The following is a 13,746-nucleotide window of genomic DNA, read 5'->3' on the forward strand; positions in this document are numbered from 1 at the left end:
GGAAACTTTCCCAGAGTTCCTCCGAGCTCCCGCGGACCGGAGGAGGGGTCGCGGCGAGGTGGAGGCGGCCGGCTGAGGTTGGGTTAGGGAGGGGCTGAGGGTGGGGACGCGCGGGGCCCCACCCCCTCCCTGAGGGCCCGCGGCTGCCTAGCGACGGAAGGGCGGTGGTCCGGGTCGGAATCCCGGCCCCTCTAGCGTACCGCCCCGCGCGGGCTCCTCCTCCTCCGCCCTGCTGACTGCGGTCGCGGCCGGGCGGGCCTTGCTGTAGAGGCCGGGAGGGCCTTGCTGCCGCTCGGAGCGAGCGCTGGCCCGGGGCCGGCTGGGCGGCAACACCCCTCACACCTGATGTAGCGCCCCAAAATGCAGCCCGTGCGGGCGGCAGCCTGGGAACGAGCCTCGGGTCCGTGAGCAATGCCGGGTCCGTGAGCAACGCCGGGCCCGCAACCCGGAGCGCGCGTCCGCCTAGGCCCGCGAGGCGAGACGTCCGCAGGAGGACCACAGCCGCGGAGAGCAGCGGGGGTCGGGGCGTCCCGGGGGCCGCCGGGGTCAGGGCTGGGGGTCCGCACGCCCCCTCCACCCCCGCCGGCGCCCGGGGCCATGGCGGCGCCCGGGGACCCGCGGCGGCTCTACCGGCTGGTGCAGGAAGGCCGGCTCTGCGCCCTGAGGGAGGAGTTGAGGGGAGCTGGGCCCGCGGGCTGCCCGGGGCCCGCCGGGGACACCCTCCTGCACTGCGCCGCCCGCCACGGGCATCGGGACGTGCTGGCCTATCTGGTCGAGACCTGGGACATGGACATCGAGGCCGCCAACCGAGACTACAAGCGGCCTCTGCACGAGGCTGCTTCGCAGGGCCACCGGGACTGCGTGCGCTATCTGCTGGACAGAGGAGCCGCGGTCGACTGCCTGAAGAAAGCCGACTGGTAAGTGGCTGGGGTTCGTGCTCCACCCCCCACCCCCACTTCTCCGCAGAGTCATGGATTCCCGTGTACTTTGTCCGCCTCGACACCGTAGCTTCTGAGCCTCCCCCTGTAGGACAGATTACCCACTGCGAACAGTGGGGTACTCTTGGGGGATTAACGGTTCCAGTCCTCTGTTCCAAACCCTGTCCCTTCATGAAACAGTATGCAATATGATCAAACAATGAATTGTCTGTACTACTTGTAGCTTGAGGCTCGCCTAGCTAAATGACTACTTCACCAGTAGCATTGTTTTAACTTGTTATTTTGGAATAGAGGTTCACAGAAGGTTGCAAAGAAATGTTCAGGGAAGCCCCGTGCGCCCTTCCCCCAGACTCCCCCAAAGTTACCATCTTACGCAGCTGCAGTACAGTACCAAGACTGAGGAACTGGCATTGCTAGCGTCGATGTCCTTATTCAGATTTCATCAGTTACACAGACACTTGGGTGCGTGTGGTGCTCCATGTGATTTTATCACATGAAGAGCCCGGCGTGAGCACCTCCACAGACAAGATGCTCAGCGCTACCATCACACAAACCAGTTGCATTTTGTTAGATCACCATGGTCTCCAGTACTCACTACGTGGGCCTCCTTAGAGGTGATAGCATCCTGAGATTCCTAAGGTAATGGAGTTCCTGCCTGCAAGTGATTCCTGATCTGGTATCAGTATGAACCACAGCAGACAGACTGATAGTTAAATAAAGTGCATCTTGCCGGCCGGGTGGGGGGTCAGCATGGTTGTGTTTTGAGGGCTGCACTCTGGCTATGACTTATCACAAGACTGATTTTCTTCTGGGGCTGGTGAAATGGTCTATAGACCATGCCGAGAGACATATTACCTCATACATGCCTCAGAACAATTCTGTGGATAGGAAACTGGCCTCTCCCCAAAACACCATTAAAGAGGCAAAGTTCATTTGGGTATGTATGTGGGAGGTGTCGTTGCAGTGAGACATCTTTGCCCATTCTCATCTTTCTGGCTTTCTGCAATACCTTCCCTGCTTTTTCAATCATCCGGCCTTGCTCAAGATTTATTCCCTCTGTGAAGCCCTTCTGGAAGGTTCCAGGCTTCATTTTTCTGGGTTTCTCCCTCTTAATTTCTCATTCACTCTCATTACTACTTCCCCCCACAAAAGTGTTAGTAATCCATTAATATCATAGCAATCTTAGAAGATAGGTCCTAGATGTGCCCTTAGAGATCTCCTAGATATGGTGAGCTCCCACTGTGTGCCAGACATGGGTCTTAACCCACAGGAATCAGGAGGTAAATAAGACCTGCCCTTGCTTTCCAGGGTTTATGTCTCCCTCATTTTGCAGATGGGAAACCAGAAGCTCATGGAATTGAAATGGCTCATCCAAGATCACTTATGAGAGGTGGAGGGATAGAGCCACCTCCCTTGATATTAATGTAGTTTATTCCCATAATTGTGGGTACAAGTCAGTTCAGAAACTTACTATAATCACGCGTTCCATTTGTGTCACCAATGTATGCTCCTCATGGGTAGGCACTGTGTCAAATGTTCTTTTTTAGCCCTTTTGAGCACAATTTAATTCATAGATGATTACTGATTGAAGTGAATGGGATAAGTCCAGCAGAGTACTTATTCAAATATTATTCAAGACAGGGATGCCTGGGTAGCTCAGTCGGTTAAGTGTCTGCCTTCGGCTCAGGTCATGATCCTGGGGTTCTGGGATGGAGTCCCACATGAGGCTCCCTGCTCAGTGGGGAGCTTGCTTCTCCCTCTCCCTCTGCCACTCCTCCTGCTTGTGTTCTCTCTCTCTTTCTCTCAAATAAATAAAGTCTTTAAAAAATATATTATTCAAGATAAACTATGGTTTTGATTAACTCTGTCTCAGTTTGGTCCCATAGACTAAACTTGTCCAGAAACAGGTTTGCCTCCTCAGTATTCCCCTCCTGCAGGCACACCTACATCCTAATCACTCTCCCTTTCTTATTTCTCCTGGCGCCTCACGGCAGCAGAGAAGTTACCAGTCAATACTGTTTTCCTGCTTCCCAGACCCCCTGAGTCCTCTAGGTTTTCCCATCTCTGCCAAGGGCATGTGCTCTTCTGAACACCGGCCGCACACTTACTAACGTCTCAGCTGCCCTTCTGTCTGACAGTTTGTCCTGATTGGCCTTAGGACTCCTTTGATGATGGCCTGCACAAGGAAGAATCTGGAGGTGATCCAGGACCTTGTGGAACATGGCGCCAATCCACTTCTGAAGAACAAAGACGGCTGGAATAGTCTCCACATTGCCAGCCGAGAGGGTGACCCTCTGACTCTCCAGTACTTGCTCACTGTTTGCCCAGCCGCCTGCAAGACAGAGAGCAAAATCGGGAGAACTCCCCTGCACACGGCAGGTATGGCCCGGAGCTCTGCGGGGACGCAGGCACACATGTGCAGCCCACTCACCCGACCCTGCAGAACACCTTCTGGTTAGGGGCACCCACAGGGCTGGAGGGGTTTGGAAACTAGAGGGCCAGGAGTAAGAGCAGCTTTGGGGTATTTCGGCATATAGTTTGTTCCTAAAGCTAATGGAACTTCGCACATAACATGTTCTTCTTTCTCATATTCATGTCTATCTGTCCTGTCCTCCCCAGTTTGTTGGAAAGCTCATTCTGTTCTTCACTGACTTTGACCTTGGGTAAGGCACTTAGTCTCTTAAGCAAATTTCCTCATCAACAAAAAAATGATGGTAATGATGCCCATATCACAAGGTTGTTGTAGAGTTTAAGGAACTCGGCGCAGTGCTCGACAGACAGCACAGACGAACTGGGTATGGCTCTTTCCAGGATCGTGTTTGCGTTGTCTTCGTTACCCACAGGAGGAAAAGAGACTATATTTCCATATATCCTCAGCAACACGTCCCACAGTGCTCATCCATTTAAATAAATATGGGTACTTACTTGTAATTAAGTACCTGGGGTTGAGTGTCTTTGACTTATCTAGTGATAATGTCAATAAAAATGTGGGGTACAACTGAGTAATTATCCTTAAATCTGAATTATCTATTCATAGATTATTTTAAATTAGTGAAAAGCAAAATGTGCTGTGGTGTAAGACAACACGGATATTAAAGACCTCAAGAGTCCAGATCAAGAAATTTAAAAAATGATCTTTAGCGTTTTGGATAGTACATTGAATTAGAATACAGGGCCTTAGTTTCTCAAAACATCAATACCTGTGACATGACATAGTTTAGGAAATATGCATACAATTTTATAGCTACAGAGAGCAGTTAGGGACCAAGGAATTCTTTTTAAATCTTTAGAAATGAGTAGAAAAACTTTTCTGTGCTATGAATTGTTTGACTAGTTCCTCTAGAAACAATCAACACCTAGCCATTCACAGAAAACAGTGAAGAACAGATAGTTGAAATCTTTATTATTGAGTGTCATTCTCTTTAATAGGAGAATTACATTCCTGCTTATTTTGTCATGGATCATTATTAATAAGTTTTACATTTCCTGGGCAAAAACTGACCGGCCCTAAGGATTTGCAGCACAAAAGTGAGGAGAAAGTTTAGGATGAGAATTTTCCATGGAAGTGCTCACAGAGACAAGATAATTGAGTGTTGGCTAAGTGCCTGTTAAGTGAAAACATCATCGTTACCACTTACTCAGCTAAATTTTTATTTTTCTAGGATGGTAACAGTGTCCCTGATTTAATTACTGCTTGCCATAAGTCCTAGCTAAAAGGATGGGGCAGAGAGAGGAGGAAAGAAGAGTTTTATACCTGCACTAAAAAGCTCTGACTCTCAACTCTCTTCTCCCAGCAATGCATGGCTGTTTAGAGGCAGTAAAGGTGCTTCTACAGAGGTAAGAACAAAACAGCAAATGGAGGAAAGGATTGGCTAATTGTGGCAGTTAATATCGATGCTATAGGACAAGCTCAGAAAAATTGCTCAGAAAGAAACTAAAGCACCCAAAGAGAGATGAACAAAGGACATAAAGAATATAAAACAAAAATCACTAAGTAACACGAGGGGAAAAAAATCACCCATGTATCTGCTCATCGGCAAATAATCATATCCTCAGTGCCTCACACCCACTAAGTGCTATACCACGTGCACGGGCTGCAAGAGAAGCCAGCCCGCACAGGTCCCCCTCATGGAACCCACCGACGGGCAGACAAGACTCACTGTTCACATCCTGTGAGTCTGAAGAGTACAAGGAATCGCAGGATCCCTCCAGGAACATATGCCAGGGAGACCCAGCTTGACTGGGAGTAAGGAATGTTGGCCCCTGGGATATTCAAGCTGTGATCTGAAGGAGACTGCAAGTGGGAGGCGGAGCAGCATTCCAGGCAGAGGTAACAGTCCCCGTGAATGCTCAGAGCCAAGAGAAAGCATGGTGCCTTAGTAAAGGGAAAGTTCCGTGTGTGCTGCTGCTCAGGAGTGACAGGGAAAACACACGATGAGGAAGGCCAGACTTAGGGAGGGCACGGGGCTATGTGAGGACCTCAGATTCTATTCTAAGCATATGCAATGCCATTAAGCAGAGTGGAGGGTGGACGGTAATAAGAAATTTGCATTTTTCAGAGATCCTCTGGTTGGAAAATAGAGAATGGACTGGGGGGAAGCAGGAGCAGCTGCTGTGAATGTTGGGAGGCCATTGCAGTTCAACAGGAGAGAAATCATGGTAGCTGGAATAAGACGCTGACTGTAGGGGTGAAGAGAAAGACATACAGATACTTAAGAAGTAGAATCAAAGATGCAGGTGAATAATTTGATCAAGGGAATGAGGAAGGAGAAGTCAAGGATGACAGGTTTCTCGAGCACCTGGTGATGGTGCTGGTGCCATTTACTGAGAAAGAGAGCACTGGAGGAGGAGCAGGTTTGCCGGGAAGATGATAATTTCACTTTTGGACACGTTGAGTTGCATGTACCTGTAAGGCACCCAAGCAGAGATGTCGAGTGGCCAGCTACAGACAAGGATCTGAAGCCCATAGGAGGGGTGTGAGCTGAGAAACAAATGTGGGCATCATCAACATAGAAATAACAACTGAATTCATGAGAGTGGAAGAGATTACCTGAGCAGATACTGAATAATAAGAAGAGAACAGGGCTTAATGCAGTGCTATGAGGGAGCAAAGGTCCTACTGTGAATGGAGGAGAGAAGAGGCCTCCACGAGGTCATAACAAAGCTGTAATTTGAAGTGAAGAAGGGAGAACCAGTGTTCCAAGCAGAGGGGATCAGCAAATGCCAAGGCAGCAAAGAGCTGAGCAACTGAAGGAGAAGATAATGAGCAAGAAGAGGGTAGAACAGATAGGACCATAATGAAGGTAGAACAGGTGGGAAGGGGGGCCAAGAAGGCAGGATGGATAGGACCCTGAAGGTAAGAACAGAAGAAGAGAGGAGAGGATGGAGGTCGGATGGGGAGGAACAGAAGAGGGTAGATCAGGTGGGAGGCAGGACCAAGAAAAGAAGACCAGGAAGAAGGTAAGAAGAAAAGCAGGGAGGACAGGTGGGTGGTAAGAATCTAAAGAAGAGAGGACCATGGAGAAGATAAGAATGGAAGAAGGTAGGTCACATAGGAGGTAGGACCAGTAAGAAGGTAGGGCAGTAAGGAAGGAGGAAATGGAAGGTACGATGGATAGGACCATGGAGAAGATAGGATCAAAAGATGATGGGAGGAGGGGAGAGGTAGGATCGTGGGAACAGTTGGAATGGAAGAAGGTTGGTCAGGTAGGAGGCAGGCCATCTGGGACCATAAAGAAGGTAGAAACAGAAAGATCGGGTAGGAGGTAGGACCGTGGAGAAAGTAGGAACAGAAGGTCATCAGGTTGGAGCAGGACTTGAGAACAAGGTAGGACACGTCTGAACGTGGAGAAGGTGGGAAGGAAAGCAAGTATATCAGATGGGAGGCAGAACTGAGAAGAGAGGACCAAGAGGAAGGTTGGACCGATAGGATCGTACAAAGGACAGATAAGAGCTGTAATTACGGTTGAAATGGATGAAGATAGGTCAGCTAGAAAGACTGTGGAGAAGGTAAGAACAGAAGAGAGGAGAAGTAGGAACAGAAGAAGGTAGGTCAGGTAGGAGGCAGGACCAAGGAGAAAGTAGGACAGATAGGATCATAGAGAAGGTAGGAACAGAAGAAGGTAGGTCCATTTGGAGTCAGGACTGAGAGAAGAACCAGGAAGACGGCAGGACTGGTAACTGTGAGGAAGGTAGGAACGAAAGGAGGTCATGTTGGAGGCTGAATTAAGAAAAAGGACAGGTAGAAACAGAGAGGACAGGATAGCGGAGTAGGTGGGGAAAGAAAAGGGCAGAATCAAGATGAAGATAGGACCAGTGGGAGGTGAGACTGAGCAGAAGGTGAGGTGAGCAGGACCTGGAAGGAGGTGGAACAGGAAGAAGGGCATGGGAAGGAGGTGGAAGGAGGAGGAGGACCAGGAAGGAGGCTGGTGGCCCAGAGGAGCCTGGGGAGATGAGCAGATGCCACCTTATCCCGGTAGGATCATGAGGGTTTAGATTGTCCTTTGTGATTGGGCGATAAAGGTTTCAAGCAGGAGTGGCCATACCGAGGGTGGTCCTGTGGCTGTGAGATCAGTTAGCAAGGCAGGAGCCACAGCGGGAGAAGTGGACCCGGGACTGAGATTTTGGTAATAGGCTAGTCACAAGGGGGAGACGATGCCCGTAAACGAGGAGAGGAAGGAAGTCTGAGGAGGGGCCGTTTGGGGGACAGGGACTGCGCTCCGGTCTCCGCAGCGCCTGTGTGCAGCGGGGACCCCCATCTGACCTGCTGCTTTGGGTCCGGGCGGCAGGTGCCAGTACGAAGCTGACTGCGCCGACAGCTGTGGCTGCACACCCTTCATGGACGCGGTTCAGTGCGGACACATCGACGTGGCCAGGCTGCTGCTCGAGCAACACAAGGTATAGAAATGGCTCTTCCTACAAGTCTCATTTCAGGGAGCACCTCTGGTGTGGGGTCAGTGTCGTGGTGGGCAAGGGGGAGGCAGACGTCCTGGTTCGGGGCCCCTGTGAGGCTCACATGTGTGATGCACGGGGAGCAGTTAGAGGACAAGGAGGATCCAGTAAGCAGCTGGTCCACAGAAATGACCGGAGGCCACCCGCCAAGGGTGCTGTGGCCGGAGTGTGGCATCCTCCCCGTGTTTGGCCAGAGAGGCCTTGGGGATCCGGCAGGAGGTCCCTGCTCCTCACGTGTGGCCTCCTCTCCCCCGCCCACCAGGCTTGCTGGGCCGCACGGGACGCCCTGGGCGCGCAGGCTATCCACAGGGCGGCCGTCACCGGGCAGGACGAGGCCCTCCGCTTCCTGGTGTCCGAGCTGGGCGCCGACGTGGATGCCAGGGCAGCACCCAGCCTCCTGGCGCCACTGCATTTCGCCGCTAAGGTTTGTCTCTCCGGGAAGACCTTCCCTCTGTGGGATGTCCAGGCTTTAGTTCACAGCTGTCCTTGTTCCGTTTTTAGAAATAACATAATGTCATTTGCAGCCCTAAGAATCCCCCATGTGAAGTCCTACTGCTCTGTCCTTAAACTAGATTCCAGAAGTGAACATTTCTGCAGCGAGGCTCACGGCTTACACCCCGGGTTTCAAGTGTTAGGAGTGTTTTTTTTTTTTTTTTAAAGATTTTATTTATTTATTTGACAGAGTCAGAGACAGCCAGCGAGAGAGGGAACACAAGCAGGGGGAGTGGGAGAGGAAGAAGCAGGCTCATAGCGGAGGAGCCTGATGTGAGGCTCGATCCCAGAACGCCGGGATCATGCCCTGAGCCGAAGGCAGACGCTTAACCGCTGTGCCACCCAGGCGCCCCTAGGAGTGTTTTGTGGGTTATCTTCAGCCTCTTCGGCCTGGCTACCTGCCCCGACTGGCTTTTCCAGCAGCAACAGGAATAATTATTTCCTGAAAACGGCACTCTCCCGTCCCGCAGGAAGGCAGTGGAGAGACGAGGGTGCCCCGAGCGTGGCAGAGGCCGCAAGGGGATGGATGGGACTTGGAGCCATGATTCCCTGTCTCCCCGGGTACTCATGGACTGGCCGGCTGGACAGGAACCCTGTTAACTGCTTGGTAAACGGTGACGCACACTGTGACGAGCGTCCAGGACAGGTCAAGGTCTCCCCGTTTATCTTTGCTCTGAAATTCCAGCAAAGAGCATGTTTGCTGGGAGAGATTCCACAAGCATGTGTTCCGTGTGAATCAAGACGCACGCTCCCGCCTGCAGTAGGTGGTAATTAGGCCTACAGAGTAGATCCTCTGTATTTTAATAACCATACGTCACCAAAATCTGGGTTTAACAGTTTACACTCAAACCTGAGAGCCGTGTGAGTCTCCTCTAGATGTCAAAATTGCATTTTAGAGGCTGAGTATTTTAGAAAAAGTACCTAACATGCATTAGTTTGTGTTTAAAGACTTGTTTGTGTGCTCGTCACGGGATAACAAGTGTATTTCAACCCTCAGGAAGGACACGTGAGCACGGTTCAGGTGCTCCTATCCTTGGGTGCTGACATCAACTCCAAAGATGAAAGAAACCGATCAGGTACGGCTTCGTGTCCCGCGTGCCTGGGGAGTGACTAGTAATCCATGTAGACGATACACGGACTTCGATGTTAAAAACACTGGTTTCGTACTACTCCTCAAGTAGCTCGTCACCCCTTCTTTGAGACAACACGTTTGCAAAGCTCTGGAAATGTCGCTGTTGCCATGGCGATGGCGGGGACTGCAGCCTGTCACTGCTGTTCTACTTTGCACCACGACCGTGTGTGCACCTGGAAGCACTTGCTACGTCCGCCATGCTGCTGGCCACCCGTAGTTCATATTTTTCATAGGTTGTCTCTCTTTGGAGTGCATTTAAAAACGAGAATCACTATAATTTCTTTTTAAGATTTATTTATTTGGGGTGTGCAGAGGGAGAGAAAGAATCCCAAGCAGACTCCCCACTGAGCAGGGAGCCCAATGCGGGGCTTGATCCCAGGACCCTGAGATTGTGACCTGAGCCGATGCTTAACAATTGAGCCACCCAGGCATCCCACTATAATTTTTTAAACTTGAGACCCAGAAAGATTTCCAGACCTAATTCTTTAGACTCGGGTTAGAGTAAGCCCTCCCATGATTCTGTGCACCACGGCCACCCGGGAAGCCCTCTGAGATGCTTAGACCTCCCTCCGAGGCTGCGCAGGATGGTCACTAAGCCCAGGGACACAAGACTTTGTCGGCAGAATGCGGGATCCCAGGGCTCACAGCACCAGGAACCTTGAGCGTTAGTTTTCAAAGGGAAAGACGTGTCCCTTTTTCTTTTCGTCATGTCATTCTCATTTGTGGCGATATTTTTACTGACACGGAGAATTCACAAAACTTTTAAAATGGTTTCTGTGCCGTTTAAAGTCGCCTGTTCGTGACCTTGCTTCATTGCTTTAGGCAAAAATCTCTTAAAGTCTCTAATTGGTTGATATTTTTAAAATCATTTCCAACCCAGTCAGGCTAGAAGGGAAAGTGCTCTGGTCCTGTACAGGCGAGGGCGCAGGGACTAATCACAGAGATACAAAATCTGCGTAGCGGAAGGAGTTTTGTTTTGGGGAGTTGCTACGGGGTCCTGCTCCAAGTCCGTGTGGCTTCTGTCTCCACGCAGCCCTGCACCTGGCCTGCGCCGGCCAGCACACAGCCTGTGTCGAGCTCCTCCTGCGGTCCGGGCTGAGCGATTCTGCGGACGTCTCGGGCACCCTGGCTCAGCAGCTCGCTCACAGCGCAGACGTCCTTCAGTGCTTTGACCGCCGCCCCGCATCCTGAGGGTGCTTCTGAGAAAGGACAGCGACACGCACCGTGACCACATCCTGCTGCTGCCGTTGTTGGGGTCTCCAGCCAGCAGCCCCGGCTGCCCCTCTCTGGCGCGACCCCAGGCCATGAGGATGTTGGCTCCCGAGCCATGTGACCCACACGCAGAGTCTTACATGACCCAGATTCCGCTTTTTCTGCCCTTCTTGCGGAATTAGGGGATGTTCACGAAGTCAGTGTCTGGAGCCCTGAGAGAAGCACGTGACCCGCGTGAAGGTAACACAGAGTACGTGTTCGCGTAAATACGTCAGGTGTTCCATGAGTAATGTTATGGGGGAAGGCAACGACAATGATGTTAACAGTACAAGAGCCGTAAACGTAAGGGGCCTGCTGCTTCCTTCCCCCCTCGCTTCTTCTTGGTCATTACAGTGGCTTCACTTTGGTTCTGTAGCCAGGATGGAGATGCCTACACAGACATTTGCGAGGAAATAATGGTAATATTTGTACATTCTAAGCACTGCTAGTTAAGCTAGAACGTTTCAATCTTGAGGTTATTTTTTAAGGTTCTGCGTTGGATTTCTTCAGATAATAAACACACCTAAAAAATGCAGCTAAGATATTTTCCAAACTTTTCTGCCTCAGTTGAAGAATGGAGTTTGTTCTTAAAACGCACACCCCATTTCCTGTCCCAGCCACCTACCCGCTAGAGCCTGTCAGTGTGGAGGACACTTGACATCATAACTCCAAAAATCCTGTAGCAGACTGAAGGGAGGCTATGTCCTCAGGCATTCCAATTCTCTTCCTTTTTCCTTTTGCGGGGAGGGGATGAAGGTCATTTTTGCTGGGTCACAAAGAATAATTAGTCCAGGTCAATCTTAGAAAATCACAAGCCAGACTCGATCCTCCTGCTGGTCGTGAACCAGTAAGGACGTACTGCATGCCCGCCCAGCCTGAGCATCGTGCTGGGCCGGGGAAGGAGCAAGACTTTCCCGCTCTTCGTCATCCCAGACAGCACGAGCTGGGTCCCAGTCTGAACAGCCAACACCTGCTGGTGTCATCTGTCTCGTGACCTCTACGTGGCGCCCCGTGTGATCTGTGCCGGTTCAAGTTTCACTTCCTGCTGCTTCAGAGATCCACCCCATGTTGCTGCCCTTTGGCTCTGAAGATGGTCCTGTGACCTGTGGGAGGACAGAAGGGCGGGCGTGGTGCCGGCCATCCTCCCCATGCACACGCGTTGCAGCTTCTGATTCGTCGTGGCTCCACGCGGAGTCCCTGCACACCTGCAGCTGCGCGTCTGCCCCACAAACCAGCGGCGCTTGTGGTGCGTGAGGCCGCGCTTTTGCTCCCCGCGTGTCTGACTCTGTTCTGTGGTGTAGACTGTGGCTGCTGAAGCTTCTCGAGGACCAGGGACCATGGTGTGGACGCCAGTGGTGGTGATTGTGGCAAAAGCCGCAGGGACAGCCCAGAGACAGTCTACCTCTGGGGTCACCACGCTAGGAGGGAGTCGTGCCCTCACTTCCTAATCGTGGGTGCTTGACTCACCTTCTGGGGAGTCCCCACCAGGCAACCCGATCTAAAACTGCATCCCCTCCTCCAGCATTTCTAGCCTCCTGTCCCTTGCTTGCTTTCTCCTTGTTAGCACTTACCACCGCCAGGTACACCACGCATCGTGAGTCCCGTTCTTCATTTACTGCGTGTCTCCCCCACTGTATCACCAGCTCTAGGCGGGACTTTGTCTCCCTTGTTCACTGGCTGTCTACACAGCCTGGACAGTGCCTGATACGATATTATGTGGTCAACGAGTGAATGGTGATTCGTGTTTCTTGAACACGTACTGTGTCCTGGACGCAGTGCTGAGTGCCTTACCCACACAGTCTCTCTGTGTCCCCCTCGTTACGACTCCGCCCCCGGCACCCTTTCTCTGCCAGACTTCTGCAGCCGGTCCCCCCAGCTCACAGACGCTGGCCCCTCGCTGCTGCTCTGCGGTGTAACCAGGGCCTTGCTGACTGACACACGGAGCAGTGTATTTGTAGCCCTCATGTTGCTGATCCTTCCACTTCAGTGTGACTGTTGCTCTGAATCCCTCCTGCCTTCTGGAAGCCCGTGCCTTGTAGTGGCTGGTAACGCACGCCTGGGTTTTTTGACTTTCCATCTCTGTGTCCGTCGTGAGCACCTGTTTTAGGGCCTGTCCTGAAAAGCTGCTGTGCCCCTGCTTGTGTCTGCTCACTCTGTATGTGCTCCTTGGCCGTCTTGTCTGTGTTGGACCCCACTGCTCCTCGTGGGGACACTCCACCCCTGTCACCCTGGTCTGTTCTAGGCCGTCCCAACTCAGTTTATCCGAAACCTACACTCTCCGTAAGCTGCTTACACATGTACCCAGCTGGCCGCTACCATCTCTAAAGCTGGAAGCCAGGAATCCGTGACTCCCAGGTTCAAGACCTCCGGCTATCATCCAGACCACGGTGGTATCCTAACTGTGCCCTTAACCCCTACCCTGGGCCCGCCTTCCTCAATGCCGTCCCCCGCGTGGCTGTCCCAGAGCTCTCACCAAGGTGACCAGAGTGCTGACCGCTGACGTGTTTCCCCGCCTGCCTCCACAAGGGCTGTTGGCTGGTCCTGCAAGTGCCCCTGACCCACCATGAGGGTCTGTTCCTAAGACAGATCAGGGCAGAAGCCTCTGGAAGGAGATAGAAATAAGAAAGAATTGCAATCGTTTGAAAATAGATACGGCCTAATGTACATTTTTGGAAAAAATATGCAAGAAAATATTCACAAGACAAAATAAAAAGGAGCTCTTAAAATGGAAAAGAAATTACACAAGTCAGGCCAAAAACGGAAAACTCCATGAAGGGAGCCCAGGTGAGGGGACGTGGGGTGTGATTCCCATGCTCTCTGCTGGAGACGGCCAGCAGGGGGCAGACCCGAGAGCTGACCGTGGAGTTCCGCCAGTTTGCAAGGCTCACAGGATGTACAAAACAGTGAAGGAGAAACAGAAATCGTCTATTTCCCACTACTCAGAAATAACCACCCTTATTTCCTCCTGGTCTTTAAGTGTAC

General features: G+C 51.7%; 1 protein-coding gene across 1 annotated transcript; it reads left to right on the forward strand.

Moving 5' to 3' along the window:
* Window positions 1-88: 88 nt before the first annotated feature.
* Window positions 89-11,299, forward strand: ANKRD16 (ankyrin repeat domain 16). The gene is made up of 7 exons (XM_045812969.2): window positions 89-917; window positions 3,097-3,317; window positions 4,733-4,775; window positions 7,727-7,835; window positions 8,152-8,313; window positions 9,379-9,457; window positions 10,547-11,299. The coding sequence occupies exons 1-7, from the start codon at window positions 598-600 to the stop codon at window positions 10,702-10,704; spliced, it is 1,092 nt and encodes a 363-aa protein (XP_045668925.2). The 5' UTR covers window positions 89-597; the 3' UTR covers window positions 10,705-11,299.
* Window positions 11,300-13,746: the final 2,447 nt, after the last annotated feature.

The sequence above is a fragment of the Ursus americanus genome, chromosome 31, assembly GCF_024610735.1.
Source record: "Ursus americanus isolate L20-20 chromosome 31, mUrsAme1.1.p, whole genome shotgun sequence".
NCBI lineage: Eukaryota > Metazoa > Chordata > Mammalia > Carnivora > Ursidae > Ursus > Ursus americanus.

What these genes read in the sequence shown, in the direction of transcription:
- ANKRD16 (XM_045812969.2), top strand. Translation starts at nt 598, where the DNA reads ATGGCGGCGCCCGGGGACCCGCGGCGGCTCTACCGGCTGGTGCAGGAA. An exon ending in TGCCTGAAGAAAGCCGACTG is followed by an intron (nt 918 to 3,096) that starts GTAAGTGGCTGG and finishes GATTGGCCTTAG; the next exon opens with GACTCCTTTGATGATGGCCT. An exon ending in AACTCCCCTGCACACGGCAG is followed by an intron (nt 3,318 to 4,732) that starts GTATGGCCCGGA and finishes CTCTTCTCCCAG; the next exon opens with CAATGCATGGCTGTTTAGAG.